The sequence below is a fragment of the Dendropsophus ebraccatus genome, chromosome 2, assembly GCF_027789765.1.
Source record: "Dendropsophus ebraccatus isolate aDenEbr1 chromosome 2, aDenEbr1.pat, whole genome shotgun sequence".
Lineage (NCBI taxonomy): Eukaryota > Metazoa > Chordata > Amphibia > Anura > Hylidae > Dendropsophus > Dendropsophus ebraccatus.
Genome location: NC_091455.1, coordinates 112,305,491 through 112,320,737, shown reverse-complemented (window position 1 = coordinate 112,320,737; position 15,247 = coordinate 112,305,491). Strand labels below are relative to the sequence as shown.

Sequence of the window (15,247 nt, the reverse complement as noted above, 5' to 3'; positions counted from 1 at the left end):
TACAGTTTTTTGCTATGAGGCCCCATGAATCCTAGCTATGCCCCTGCCCAGCATGGTATATATATACACACAGAGCAGGAGCTGTATACAGGAGAGAACTAGAGGGACCAGCATGTTTATGTTATGTACACATAGTAGGAGCTGTATACAGGAGAGAACTAGAGCGACCAGTATGTTCATCTTGTGTGCACATAGTAGGACCTGTATACAGGAGAGACCTAAAAGCCCCAGCATGCTTATGTTATGTACACATAGTAGGAGCTGTATACAGAAGAGAACTAGAGGGACCAGCATGTTCATGTTGTGTACACATAGTAGGACCTGTATACAGGAGAGAACTAGAGGGACCAGTATGTTCATGTTGTGTGCACATAGTAGGACCTGTATACAGGAGAGAACTAAAAGCACCAGCATGCTTATGTTATGTACACATAGTAGGAGCTGTATACAGGAGAGAACTAGAGGGACCAGTGTGTTCATGTTGTGAACACATAGTAGGACCTGTATAAAAGAGAGAACTAGAGTGAACAGCATGTTCATGTTATGTACACATAGTAGGAGCTGTATACAGGAGAGAACTAGAAGCACCAGCATGCTTATGGTATATACACATAGCAGGAGCTGTATACAAAAGAGAACTAGATGCCCCAGCATGTTTATTTTATATACACATAGCAGGAGCCAGGGGTGTAGCTAATGTCTCATGGGCCCTGGTGCAAGGGGTCAACTTGCCCCCACCACCACCATCATCACACACACACAATCTATTGCCCCAAACCTATCCCGCCGTGTAGGAATACGATAATTTAGTATTGATAATTCTGTTGGGTGCAGTAGTGTATATTACATGTTATATACAGCAGGCTACAATGGAGATTTTGGCTGCAGTAGTGTATATTACTGTACATGTTAAATACAGCAGGCTACAATGGAGATGTTGGGTGCAGTAGTGTATATTATTACATGTTATATACAGCAGGCTACAATGGAGATGTTAGGTGCAGTAGTGTATATTGTATAGTATATACAGCAGGTTATGTAGCAGATGTTGGGTGCAGTAGTGTATATTACATGTAATTTACAGCAGGTTACCTAAGAGATGTTGGGTGCAGTAGTCCCCAGGCACTCAGTCTCTGTAGGTGCATGTCCTGGCCACTGCAGAAGAGGTTGCTTGTCGCTTCCCCCTGGTGGGGCCCGGTGTTGTAGCCATTAGTGGAGCAGGAGGCACAGGTTGGAGACACCCTGTTGGTCAGTTTTCTATAAGAAGAGCTCTGCATGGTGCCATCCCCTGGGACCCTCCAGCCTCACCCCCACCCCAGGAGCCTGTCAGGTGTCGGCTAGGCCCTACCAATAACGACTGGACAGAGCTGGTTAGCTGGCTGTGCAGTGCCCATGTCTGCTTTACACCATTTCTAAATGGAGAGAGAGCTGCCTGAAAAAAAGCTCTCACCCCCCACAGGGATGGTGCAGTCCTGGGCAAAGGGACGTTACTGTATGCAACTGACATTGGGGAGGGGCTGGTGGAGAGATTAGCTGTATACTGTGGGCGGGCCCCAGCAGCAGCCTGCTGCATCCATAGGTCTTTGTGACCTATGGATGGGCTGCTGCACCAAACAAGTTATGGAAACAGAGAGGTGGCGGGGCCCCATGCGGGCCCCCTGGATTACAGGCCGTATCACCATGGCAACCGCTGTAGCTAAATCACTGGCAGGAGCAGCATGTTCAGGTTATGTACACATAGTAGGGGCTGTATACAGGAGAGAACTAGAAGCACCAGCATGCTTATAGTATAGACACATAGTCAGAGTTTTATACAGAAGAGAACTAGATGGACCAGCATGTTCATGTTAAATACACATAGCAGGAGCTGTATACAGAAGAGAACTAGAAGGACCAGCATGTTCATGTTATGTAAATATAGTAGGAGCTGTATGCAGGAGAGACCTAGAAGCACAGCATGTTCATGTTATAAACATATAGCTGGAGCTGTATACAGGAAAACTAGGGGTCTCATCATGTTCGTGTTGTGTATATTAGAGCAGGAGCTGTATACAGGAGAGAACTAGAGGTCCTAGCATGTTCATGTTGTGTATATCACAGCAGGAGCTGTGTCCAGAAAACAACTAGTAGCAACAGCACATACACAGCACTATTATTTTCCAGAACCTACCTCTGCCCTCCATCAGGTGACTCATGACCAGTGACATCAATAAAGGTCATTCTGTCCCGTTCGGTTGCTGAAAGGGCCATGACTTTCTGTCAGTGACAGAAAAAAAACTGCAGTAACTTCCCCTAGTAAGCTGGGTGCTGACGCCATCCCTGTACTTACCTCGATGCAGTCCAATCGGAGATCTCATATAGCCTGCTTTAGGCAGGCTCTATGAGAAGAGTGCCAATGATACTGATGAATGTTATGCAATTGCAGAGCATTGAACAGTATATGCAATCCAATGATTGCATGTAATAGTCCCCCAACTATAAACATTAAAAGCACACCTCTTTCCCTTGATACAAATATAATATGTAAAAATTATTTAATAAATAAATAAATAAGAATATTATATATCGTAGCATGTGTAATTGTTTAAAATATTAAAATGTAACAATATTGTTCCTGCATGGTGAACAGTATATAGACAAATAGTGGCAAAAACAACAAGATTGATGATTTTTTGTTGTTGTTGTTGCAATTTATCTAAAAAATAAAAGTTAATAAAAATGTACAATCTACACAAATATGATACCAATAAAATCTAGAGATCATGGCACAAAAAATAGCACCCCATACCCCATAGGTAAGAAAATAAAAACATATGAGAGTCACAATAGGGCCGTTTACTTGCAAAAAAAAAAAACTATACTGTACGGTATAAAATAGTAAAACATTAGAAAAGCCATGTAAACTTGGCTATAATCGTATTTGACTGATGCATAGAATGAAGATATGTCAATTTTACTGTAAAGTGCATAATATAGACATGGGAACACAGACTCTTTGGAAAATGAAAGGTGGAATCTGATTGGTCGCTAGGGGCAACTGAGCCAGTTTCACTCTACACCATGTTTGATAAATCTCCCCCATTATGTCCATATGCCCTCAAGGCCTAATTGTGATGTCTAGGCAATTAGGTCAGAACATCTCCAAAATAGCAGTTATTGTGGAAGGTTTCTGGTATGTCAGGATTAGCACCTGCCAAAATTGGTTCAGGGTAACTGTTCACAAAGCAAATGAGTATCAGAGCAATGGAGAAAGATAGTTGAATAGTTGTTCATAAATCGTATTTCCTTTTCTACCGTGTGGACAGCCATGCATTGATTAATATGTGGAAAGAGGGCCAGCAACATCAGAGTGATGCTTTGGGAGATGTTGCTAAAGGCAGGAATAAGAACAGCAGAATAATGTACCTTGCCTAACTGCATAGAGTTCAGGGTATTGATTTGGCCTCTAAGTGCACCAGATCTTAATCAATCAGCAGCTTTGGTGCAATAAACGGTTGTTTTAATGCTATGGCTAGATGTTTACCATAAAAAATTGGGGATTTTCATAGAAAATTATTGTTATTATTATTTTTTTTTTTAAATACTCCTATATGTATGGAAGGTACATTGCTGCAATTACTACTTCAAAATTGGTTGAAAGTGGTTCAGTATGGGCATCCTTATTATGGAGGAGGGTGTTTTTCCATCAAAAATAATATTGCAACACAAAGACTAATTATTAGAAAGGAGGCTAATGGGAATAAAAATGAAGTAAGAGTATATTGGTAATTATGGCTTATATATCTAATCTTGTCTAAACCAACTGTACTGTATCTTCTGCATCTCTATTTTCTAAGCTATGGAAATAATGTGACCATATACATTAGATTGCTAATGTATCTTAATCTAATGGCAATGCAATTCCTGTGAAATACAGCCATACACTGGTTTAGAGGGGGCCTATTGTTGTTCTTATTGGATTTTCAGTCCAATTCTTTTGATCTTAATTAACTCTACAACATAGAGATCCCTAGCTTACATAGGGAATTATATGCGTGTGCTTTGAAGTTGGACTTGTATTTTAAAGAGGGTATATACAGCATGTCTACCTATCAATTGAAATGTTTGACCAGCTTTAAAGTTTTATCCAAAAAATCCATACTGAATTAACAAACATACTAGGAAATACAATTCTGGAAGGCTACGTACAATTAAAAATGTTGCTTACCAATATCAGACATTTCTGGAACTGTGACAACATAAGGACCGTCAGGAAATTCCGGTGCATTATCATTGATATCTTGAACTTTAATAATAAATTCCGATTCTGGTTCAAGTGGCTTGTTGGTTCTCCTGTCGATAGCTTGTGCGTGTAGAACATAATGAGACTTTTGTTCACGATCTAGACTTTTTGTTGCATGTATATCGCCTGTTGTGTCATCAATGACAAATATTGTCCCAGCTCCTTCACCAGTTAATATATATTTCACAGATCCATCACCTTTGTCCGAATTTGAATGCAACTGTAGGTGAAAGAAGAATACAAAGAATGAAAAGTGTGAATGCAGTGACAGTATACATACATAAACTACATTAACAGAATAATGTCGGTAAATACTGTATAAGCGTCGGTTGGACTACTAACACTTCATCGTCATCATCATGTACAGTCTTAAGAGTCAGAAACATTAATACTTCTTTAGCAAGGCCATGCCTGCTCTTTAAAGTACCACAGCATGAAACTTTGATACCTAGTCTTGGTCGGAGCCCAGGTATATACACTTCCTGCAGCAACTATGAAAAAAGTGGGGGACATTTACTATCATTGCGCCCCATTGCAGGGAAAAGGAGCAAATTTGCCCCTCTCACTGGCATGCACCTGCCGTATTCCCCGGATCGCCTGATGGTCAGCAAGGCGAGGAGGAGGTATGGCCCTCTCCCACACCTGATTCATCATAATTTAAGCCTGATCACAGGCGTAAACCATTATACAAATCTACACATGCTGGAAGCAGGTGTAAACCTCCGTCACAGAGCCTGCGACGGCACAGGGCCATCCGTCTTTACTCCTAGTAAATCCGGCCAGGAAAAAGGAGGCAGGGCTTTATTTATAAATGTTGCCCAAATTTAAATTGTTGTATGGTTCTTGAATCATCCTAGAAGTAAACTAAGACTTACATTTCAATAACAAGACAACAAGACACAGTTGATTTGAAAGACTTATGATACCAGTACTAGTTTCCTGTCCTCCTAATAAGAGTCTATTTCCAGCCCCCAAAACAACATGACTTCCATCTGCTACTTTCTCTCATTATATTAGGTACACTTTTTACGGTTTACACGGTTTACTTCAAAAGTCAAGTATAAAGAGTCAACACTTTAGGCACATTATTGTTGGGTATTCAGTAGTTAACCACTTATTGCTTTTTCCCATGCTTCCACCAACTGGCAACAGTCCCAGCTTTGTTTAGGGTCTCAAACTGGTGGTGGAGAGATTTGTACAGTATCTGCAGATGCAAAAGTTCCTAGTGTGCAGGACGGTGTGGTCCCATTTTTCCTTTACAGGCAAAAGGGCTCTGGTGACGAGGACCAGGCCCAAAATGGCCCAGTGGACCGCACAAATTTTGATCTAAGTGTTTTGGTTTTTTCCTCCTCCCCTTCTAAGAGCTCTTGCACTTTCATTTTTCTATCTACATGGCCATGTGGGGGCTTGTTTTTTAAAGGAAAAGTTGTACTTTGTAATAGCGCCTTTCATTTTACTATAACATGTATGATGGAATTCCAAAAATATAATTTATGAAGATATAAAGTGGTGCAATATGGTAACGTTTGGGGGGTTCCTGTGTCTATGTAATGCACTATACGGTAAAAGCAACAAGATGCCATTATTCTATACGTAATCCCGAACACAACCATATGCAGGTTTACACAGATTCTCTAATGTTATATATTTTTTTTTATAAAATCCTTTTTTGGGGCAATTAATTATTAATAAAATGGGCCTATTGTGATGCTTATAACGGTTTTATTTTTTCCCCTACGGGGCTATATAGGGTGTTATTTTTTCTGCCATGATCTGATCTAATCATGATTCCGCCATAATACCATATTTGTGAAGATCGGACGTTTTGATCACTTTAAATCTTTTTTTTATATATATATCAAATAACGTCTATCTCAATACATAACATCAATATATAATATCAAACGGTAATCCACGCACTTTTTTCCCTCTTATCGTGTATGCCGTTCACCGTTCACAATGACGCTTGTTTTATTTTAATAGATCGGAAAATTACGCACGCTACGGTATGTTTATTTTATTTATTTGATATGTTTTATTTATATAATGGGAAAGGGGGGGTGATTTTAACTTTTATTGGGGAGGGGCTTTGGGCTAGTGTAATAATGATTTTTACTATTTTTTTTTTACACATTTGAAGTCCCTTTGGGGGACTTTTACATACATTAGTTTGATTATTCACCCTGATCACTGCTATGCCATAGGCATAGCATTGACCAGTGTCATAGACGATCTGCTCATTGAGCCTGCCTGTGCAGGCTCAATGAGCAGATGGCCGATCGTACCGTATGGAGGCAGGTAAGAGACCTCTGGCGGTCCGTTACAGCAATCGGGAACCCCGCAGTCACACTGGGGGGTCCCGATTGTTAAGTGATAGGAGACTTCCCCTGTCACTTACACTTAAACGCCGCGGTCTCGCCACGAACGCAGCATTTGAGGGGTTATAGGCATGCTGCACTGCGATCACTGCAGCCTGTCATTAACGGTGAGGAGCCGTTCCCCCACCTGATATGAAGCTTCATAGGTCAGGGCGTACAGGTACGCCCACGGTCATCTGGGCACAGACTTCAAGGGCGTAACTGCACGCCCTAGGTCGTCTAAGGGTTAAAGAGTCACTGTCGTTTTGTTTTTTGTTTTTTTTTCAGAAATCAATAGTGCAGGCAATTTTAAGAAACTTTGTAATTGGGTTTATTAGGGAAATATGCCATTATCTGCATTCAAAAAGCCTTTTCCCAGGCCCCCCCCCCCTCCTCTTTTCCATTCACTGCAAAATATCAGGAAATTGTGACTTGTTGCATCAGACACAACCCTGTCTGTTCTATAAAGAGTGGAGGGGTAGGAGGGAGTTAGTCGGCAGCAGAGAAAAAAGGATTACACAACGTGGAGGTGGGTGACAGCGGTATTCAGAGGTCTGAGAGATCAGTGCTGACTGTCAGAGGAGATAGCCGGGTGATTAACTGTAGATTAACTCTTTGTTGTCCTGTTTTGGTGCCTCATCTCTCTTCACCTCTCCCCTTTCCATAAGCAAGCCATAAAGACAGGGGGGAGAGCTTTAAACTGTTTTTTCATGATAAAAATGCATTTTTCGGCTAATAAACCCAATGACAAAGTTTCTTAAAAATGTCTGGACTATTTATTTCTGAAAAATAAGTAAACGACAGTGACACTTTAAAGGAGCAGAGTGTGTTTTTATTACTGATATGTTTTGTTATTCTTATTCCACCCCCATGCAACTCTTATTTTTCTTGATTCACGTTACCTGTAAATTAAAAGCTGAGTTCACACTCTACTTGATTCTTTATCGTTCAGCTTTTTATAGTGGTGGGGTTGCCAAGTTCATTTATGTAAAAATATGTGTTTTGTGATTATGCATGTGATTTAATCTTACAGTCACACTTTTTATAGTGGTTTGTGTATGATACTTCATGGATTAAGTTTATATGATGTTAGTCTACAAATCCTTTACATCCTTGCTAATGCTGTATGTCATGGCAGCATGCATTGTGGTCACTGTCTCTTACAAGTCCCGAAGAGGACATATTGAAATTCACCCTCTCTAACAATAGTTGAGAGTCTTGAAGCCCTGGCAACCATCTTAAGTGTAAAGAGTCATGTCAACAGATGATCTTAGGAAAGAGAAGTATCAGACCTGCCTTACTGTTTTATTTTCAGAAGGATAAAACCATTGAAGGAACTGTCTGGCAGTGGCTTACCTCTTAGCTTTCTATTGAGAACACATGACTGTTCAGCTCAGCTGAATGTTCATGTGTATGGGGCGAACAAGAGAGATAGCTGTTGACCATATAAACAGTCAGGTGACAGTTAGTAAAGGTTTATGGGCACCTTTAATGGTTGGATGCCAATCAATCTATATTTTAATAACTAGCCTATAAACAAGTTAAATTTCTGGAACACCTCTTTAGGGCATATTAAATAACTTTAACAGCCCTTTGCATGAAAAGAAATCACTAGTTTTTCTCAGAAATCCTAGCAATTACATCTCACCTATTTTACATTTAACCCTAAAAGCTGCAAATATCAGTTCTTTTTCCAGTCTCTATTGCTGGATCAAAAGACGGCTACATTTGTAGTCATGGTCACGCACATGCTAGTTCAGGGCTGATTGGTACAGAAGACTTATGTATATGTATAATGCAGAGACGCATTCTCTTACATATGTACATCCTTTTGGGACAAGGAGTTAATGTAAAAGGAGCATGTTATATGCAAACACTGAATGAACCCAGCTGCCTTATGAATTCCAAACAGAACAATAGCATTTCCAAAAAAATAAATCCCCACAGACAGACAAAGTCATTAAGTGAATTTTATATCTTCTATGTATCCATAATTTTGCTAGACATTCAATAGGAGAGTATAACATCCCTATGAATAATTATCCAGTGAAAATTATAGCTGCATTGCTAACTGGCTTCTTCTTTTTTATAATTCAGTACTAACTGTAAGCAGCTTCATCCATATTTTATTATCCTGTTTTATTCTCTAGTAAGCAATGCTGATTTGTTTTCAGATCACCATAGGTCAAGTTTACATGCATTAAGTACATGCATTAGGAGTAGTCTGCTTCTCCAATATCCTTGTAGACCAAGCTGGAATATTTTGAACTCATGCAGCATTCTTCGCTCAGTAAGAGGTTTTCTGAATATGCACAATAGTCGATCTGAATAATTCAGAAGCTGTTTGTCAAGGTTGTCTTATGAGCTGGTATCTTGGTGTTTATCTTCTCCTTTCATAAATAAGGTATTCTGAAAATGTATCCTAGTGAATAACAATTGTGTAATACCATAACAAAAAATGATTTTTTTTTCATCATTCATGCTCCTGCTGACTACTCTTGTAAGACATGATTGTAGCTGTGCAGTACTTTTGAGTTGCATAACACATTATGATCATTATTTTACTGTATGCACATAATAAATATCCAAGAATAACAACACAGTACTTGGTGCTGGGGAGCAGTGAAATAAATGGGTGGAAATCCTATCCGAGTCATTTTTTGATCATGCAGTGCATGTACACTGTTACAGTTATGTTATTCTATGTGTGCACTCTTAAATAAGGAAACCATCAGCAATTTCTTACTTTATCAGAATAAAGTTCTATCAAAATGAACACTGATTTCTCATTATTAATTATTCATTAAGTTGTTCCTTATATCCAATGCCTAGCAACAGGCACTTTCAACAGGTGGCTAGACTTATTCTCCTTAGTCCTGTGGAAGCTAGTGCAATTAGCCTCTGTGCTAGTTGCTAATGGTAGATATTTTTGATGTGTCAACAATCTTTAATTTCTCAGTGTTTCCACTGAGAAGGTCGCTAACTGTCCCAGGAGGTAGATGTGGGAATCAGAGGAAGATATATATATAGTGTGGAAGATATATTAGGAATGATTATTAGATGAGACCAAGATAACTTCATACTAATGCACTATGCCAGAACAGTGGGATGCTTATTCCTTAGAGTGTCTAAACGCTTAGAATGTATAGCACACCAAAGAATAAAAGATGGAGTAAATGATCACATAGGCCTTTCAGCTCTGGTAAATGAAAGCTTAGCTGTGATTGGTTGCTGTGGGCAGTTTGCACTAGTCTAGCTTTTACACCTTTTGATATATCATTCTGCGTTTAAAGAGGTTTTCTCACCTGACCCATTCAGCTAAGCATCGTTGCATCCTGCTCTTCATTTCTGATTTGGCAAGGGGGGTGGGGTTAGTGAGAGTTTCTTCTCCTCAAGATCACAGATGGCTCCAAGGACAGTCGACAAGCCTTGGAGCAATCTGTGATCTGAGAAGGAGACACAGAAGCTGGATTTACTCACCAGCAGTAGCGCAATCTCCCCGGTTCTGGCCACTTATTGATGTCATCAGCCTTGCCACCACCCACAGAGTAGAGAGCGGTGGTTTTTAACCTAGGCAACAAGCTGTCAATGATTGAAAGAACATGGGGCAGAGCAGAAAGAGTAATCAATTTTGCTAATTAAAAGCATTTGTAAAATTGCTTTATTTTGCATTATCTGACAGTTATGTTAAATAAACCCAAATAATCCCTTTTATAGAACAGAGCATATACAGAGAGCTAGACTTAATACGCCAGTCTACATACTTCTAATTAAATTGTAACCTAAGCAGATACTGTACATTCATCTCAAAACAGGTTTAGGTGAAGGTTTTTGTTGTTGTTGTTGTTTTGGGTTGGCCACTACTATGCATGCATATTGTCCAATAAGAGGAGAACTTCTATTGTGTATAGTTAAATAAGCACACTATACCTCTATTTTGAGCATAAGGGGTCACTTTAAATGATTGTGGGCCGCTAAGGGGGGAATTTAAAGCCCACAATCTAACCCCCCCCCCCCCCAAAACTGCTTGTACCTTCAGATAGCTGCTTTTAATCCAAGATATGTCCTGTGGTCCGTTCGGCAGGTGATGCAGTTATTGTCCTAAAAAAAACCTTTTAAACTGGCAGCCCCGTTGCTAACTGCCGGGGCTTAGATTGTGTATGAATTAGGCTGGAACAACCTCGCTGTCCCTCCTCCTAACCCTCCTCATCATTAGGAATGCTCCAGGCAGATTGTCCCACCTGTTTAGCCCGGCACATGGGCTGGATTGTTAAGGCACCTGTGTAATGTTCAGACAGGAGAAAATGTTCCAGTGGCATTCCTAATGATGAAGACGGTGGGGAGGAGAGAAAGATGGTGCAAAGTTACAGCACAGATACTCCAAGCCATGGCTGTTGGGCATAGGGCTGCAAGTTTAAAAGTTGCTCTTTAGAACAATAACTGCATCACCTGCCGAACGGACTCCAGATCTTGGATTAAAAGCTGCTATCCAAAGGTACAAGTGTTTTTTTTGTTTGTTTTTTTTTTGTTTATTTATTTTTTTTTTTTTTTTTTGGGGGGGGGGTCAGATTGTGGGTACAGAGTCTCTTTGGGGAATGAATTCAGTACTTAGAACATTTTAGCTATACTCAGGTCACTGAGGGAGCATTTTAGGTTTGCTTGGGGTACTAAAGGGGGCAATTTAACTGTGTGTACAGTATCAAGAGGGAACTATTACTGTGTTGAGTTAATTCTACCACTACTATGTACAGCACAAACAAGGCACTATCATTGGTAAAGCATTAATACCGCCTGCTACATGTGTTTGAAAATAATTAATTGTCACAGGATGGTAGTGTTTAAAATGTCACTTCGTAACTTTTAAAATATAAATCAACAGTAGATGAGAAATAAAGTATATTTCCAATCTACATTTTTTTTTTTTTAGTTTTTTCTGCTTTGTTTTAATGGAAAACACAGTACCTTCTGCATTTAGACTCTTTCTTTTAAAGAGTCTAAAAACAGGAAGTCCAGTGTTTCCCAGGTCATCTGTGCCCTCAAAGAGAAGGCAGTCATTTTTTTAAAGAGTCTAAAAACAGGAAGTAAGAAGCCAAAGACATCTAGTTGCAAAACAATGCATACTGTGGCTGATGGTCCAGTCAGGATGGAGAAAAAAAGGAAAAAGGAACAACTTTGATAGTGAAAACATCCTCCTTGAGTCCCTAAATATAACTGTACTAAAATTATTCCTATGCTCTTTAGAGAATTGGTATCTGTTACTGTGTGGCTAACATATTGTAGTAATCTTGGTCAATGCATAGTGTTGTTGTTTTTTTATCTAGCAATAGTATGAAGATATCATCCAATCATTGCAGTGGTGATATACTGTATGGTCATGGTGTGGGGATTCTATTCGGAAATAGTAAGGTGGTACAGTCCAGTCTCTATTCAGTGGTGATATTTGTTTCATGTGTGGAGGTAATATTCTATATTCATAGTGATATTCAGACACTATGTGAAGGTAATATACTGTATGTTATTGATATGTTAAACATATGGCTTATATAGCTTATGTATAGCGGTTTTACATGGTAACTATTATTTATAGGATATGTACAGTATAGTAGGCTTTATCCTAGCACTAGCACTGGATACTTGTATAAAACTACTATTATCAAATCCCACCACAGCAGTGCAAAAACAGGAAAGGCAGTCTGTACAAAAAGCTATTTTTTCTGAGCAGGGCATGTGTCTCATGGTGTTTAAGTTGGAGTTATGAGAATTAATTTATTAATTGATTCCAGGATGACTATTGTATGTTGGAAATATTGTATCCGGAGACCAAAACTCTATGGAAACTGGTAATTGGTTCTGAAGCTTCAAGTCATTCCAAAATGAGAAAAAAAAAATAAAAAAAAATAAAGAGAAATAATGAGGTAACTAAAATAGATAAAGCAGTCCTTACATACAACAGTGAAAAAGAGTTTCTGAAAGGTGGAAATCACTTTCCATCAAGAAGATAAAAGTTTTTATTTTGGGTATGGTACAGTTCACACAGGGTCCCAAAAAAACAAACAAATTGGAGCCTTCCTCACTTGGTGCCCTGAGGAGCAGCACTACCTGACGCAGGTAAAGAACAGTACAGGCTATCTAGTACTGCACTACATTGTAGAGAGAACAACCAATCAGTGCATGCAATTCATACAGATATTTTACAAGAAAATGCTTTTATTGGTTGGATCATCCAGCCATTCACACGTTACAGATCTAAACTGTTGCATTATGGGTATAAACCCACACACCGTATATGCAGCGTATTTACTACTGTGATACACAGCAAGTACGCAGCAGATTAGAACTAAATAACTGAACACAGCATCAAATCTTCACCATGACATCTGCTGCGTATTTGCTACGTATTTGCTGCGTATACGGTGTGTGGGTTTATACCCTATATGTAAAGTCTGGGTTGGACAATGAAAATTAGACAGGGTTGAATTTATAGTAGAAATGAAGCAAAGCCGGCAGCCTGATGAGCTGAATGCTCATAAGAACTAAGCAATTTGCTTTGTTCCTACTGTAAATTTGCTCATCTCTATTGACAATATTATATCTTGAGGTTGACAACTGTACATACTTTTTTAAAATGAGAATCTGAAATTTCATATTTTCAACTATTATTTGCCTTCCTCATTATTATAGTACATGTAGTTAAAATTACCGAAGTTGTCACAGGCATTTCTGTTACTTTCTTTCATACTTCATACTGTATGTCAATGTTTTAGTGGGTCTCCACTAAAAGACCACTTATTGATGCAAATAATAAAACATTTGGATTTTATTATTTATAAAAAATAACATTGGTAATGATTGCTTCACATTAACACAATCATTACCAATGGCAGGACAAAATGCACAGTGACCCAGCCATTCAATACACTATTGGCAAAGCCACGCCCACTGAACAGCCCATACAAGTGATGTCAGTGGATCACATGCCCTTTGTCTCTTCAGTGGGAAGGGTAATAATCACTAACCCTGCCTACTGCAGAGACGGAGGACACATAGTCCATGTCCCTGAAGGTTGGGGGAAACAACAAGGGGTGAGATTGGGTGGACTCCATCTAACAGCTTTCCTGCATCCTGATGGAATGAGTGGCCAGGAAAACCTCAGAAAAGGCAGTTACTACATTTTATTGCCTACATATAAGACTTTTTATATATAGCCTTATTATATAAGTGATCAAAACAGTGGAAACTGTGTTATTGAAGACTTCTGAAGAGAAGAATATAGGAGTATCATTTCTGACAACCTTAAAATCAGTCACCAGTTTAACCAGGCAGTAGGGAAAGCTAATCCTATGCTGTGCTGTATAATTAGAAGTATAACCAGCTGAATGAGAGAGACTGAGATATTGATAAAGTAGGTCAGGTCCAAAGATGGGCTAAAAAATCGTAAAAGACCGTAATCATAAAACATTACAAAAGAGTTAAGGAACAAAATCTGTATAGTCTGGTTGAAAGAAAAGAAACATTTAAATATGATAAAGGACTAAATAAGGTTAAGGAGAAAAATATTTTTAATAAAAAACTGAACACAAAATTAATGGGACACAATCGAAGGTTAAGTGGTGGAAAGATAAAAAACAACACAAGAAGATAGTAGTAGTAGATGGCCTGAACAATCTTCCAGCAGATGTGATTGGTAAATCCAAATTATATGATTTTACTTGAAATAAACATATGCTGTAAATAAAGGAAATAATATAAGGGCATACTAGATGGTCCACAAGGTGTTTTTCTGCTGGCAATTTTCAGTATTTCTATGTTTATTGTTTCTAAATGATACATAAGACAAAATGATAAAAAAAAAATAGATTCCTGCTCCCCACCATTTTTATTTTTTACAACTGTTTTCATTAACTAAAGTTATTTTATTGATTACATTACTTTAAATACATTCCTCTGGATAGGCTACTAGTGGCCTAAATCTTTGCTTAAATTGAGCCATTGCGTGTATATCCTGCTTTGCAGAATTACTGCCTATCATTTGCATTTTTGGTGTGGTCAAACAATGCAAGTGTTTTACTACAGTTTTTTTTTTGTTGTTGTAATCTTCATACAGTCACAATGCAGTTTTTGACTCAATTTGCATTTGTTCATATTTTCTTATACTGAACTTGTTATAGAAATTGCCTTTGTATAAACAAATAGAAAAGAACTATACAACCTCATCCACAAGGAAATGGCACTGCACAAATTACATTCAGACAGCCACTGAAGCAAAACCTGAAGGATATAATAATTTTGATGAGGTACATACAAAACACTTGGTGTTAAGCACTTTAAATTAACCAGTTTAATCTCTATGGGAAAGCACTTTGCCACAGCTTTGAAAATGTAAGACTGCATGCAGCGTCTGCATTGTCTGCATCCTAACACAATTCTACCACATATAAAACATAGTGATAAGTTGATCACTTTAATTAATAAATTCTAATCTTTAATTGAGTAACTGAATACAAATTGCTACAAAAAGTCCAGTCCTACACGCTCAAAATGTTACGTTGTTACAGCCCAATTGATTCACAGATATTTACCATTACCATGCAGTTTTTACACATTAGTA

At 38.6% G+C, this 15,247-nt stretch overlaps 1 protein-coding gene across 1 annotated transcript in view; it reads right to left on the bottom strand.

Moving 5' to 3' along the window:
• The window catches only part of LOC138784621 (cadherin-18-like), a 295,998-nt gene that overhangs the window by 214,219 nt on the left and 66,532 nt on the right, over positions 1-15,247 (bottom strand). Inside the window, exon 2 of the mRNA XM_069960244.1 lies at positions 4,208-4,502. Coding sequence (XP_069816345.1) covers positions 4,208-4,502 — 295 coding nt within the window. The remainder of the gene's footprint in view (positions 1-4,207; positions 4,503-15,247) is intronic.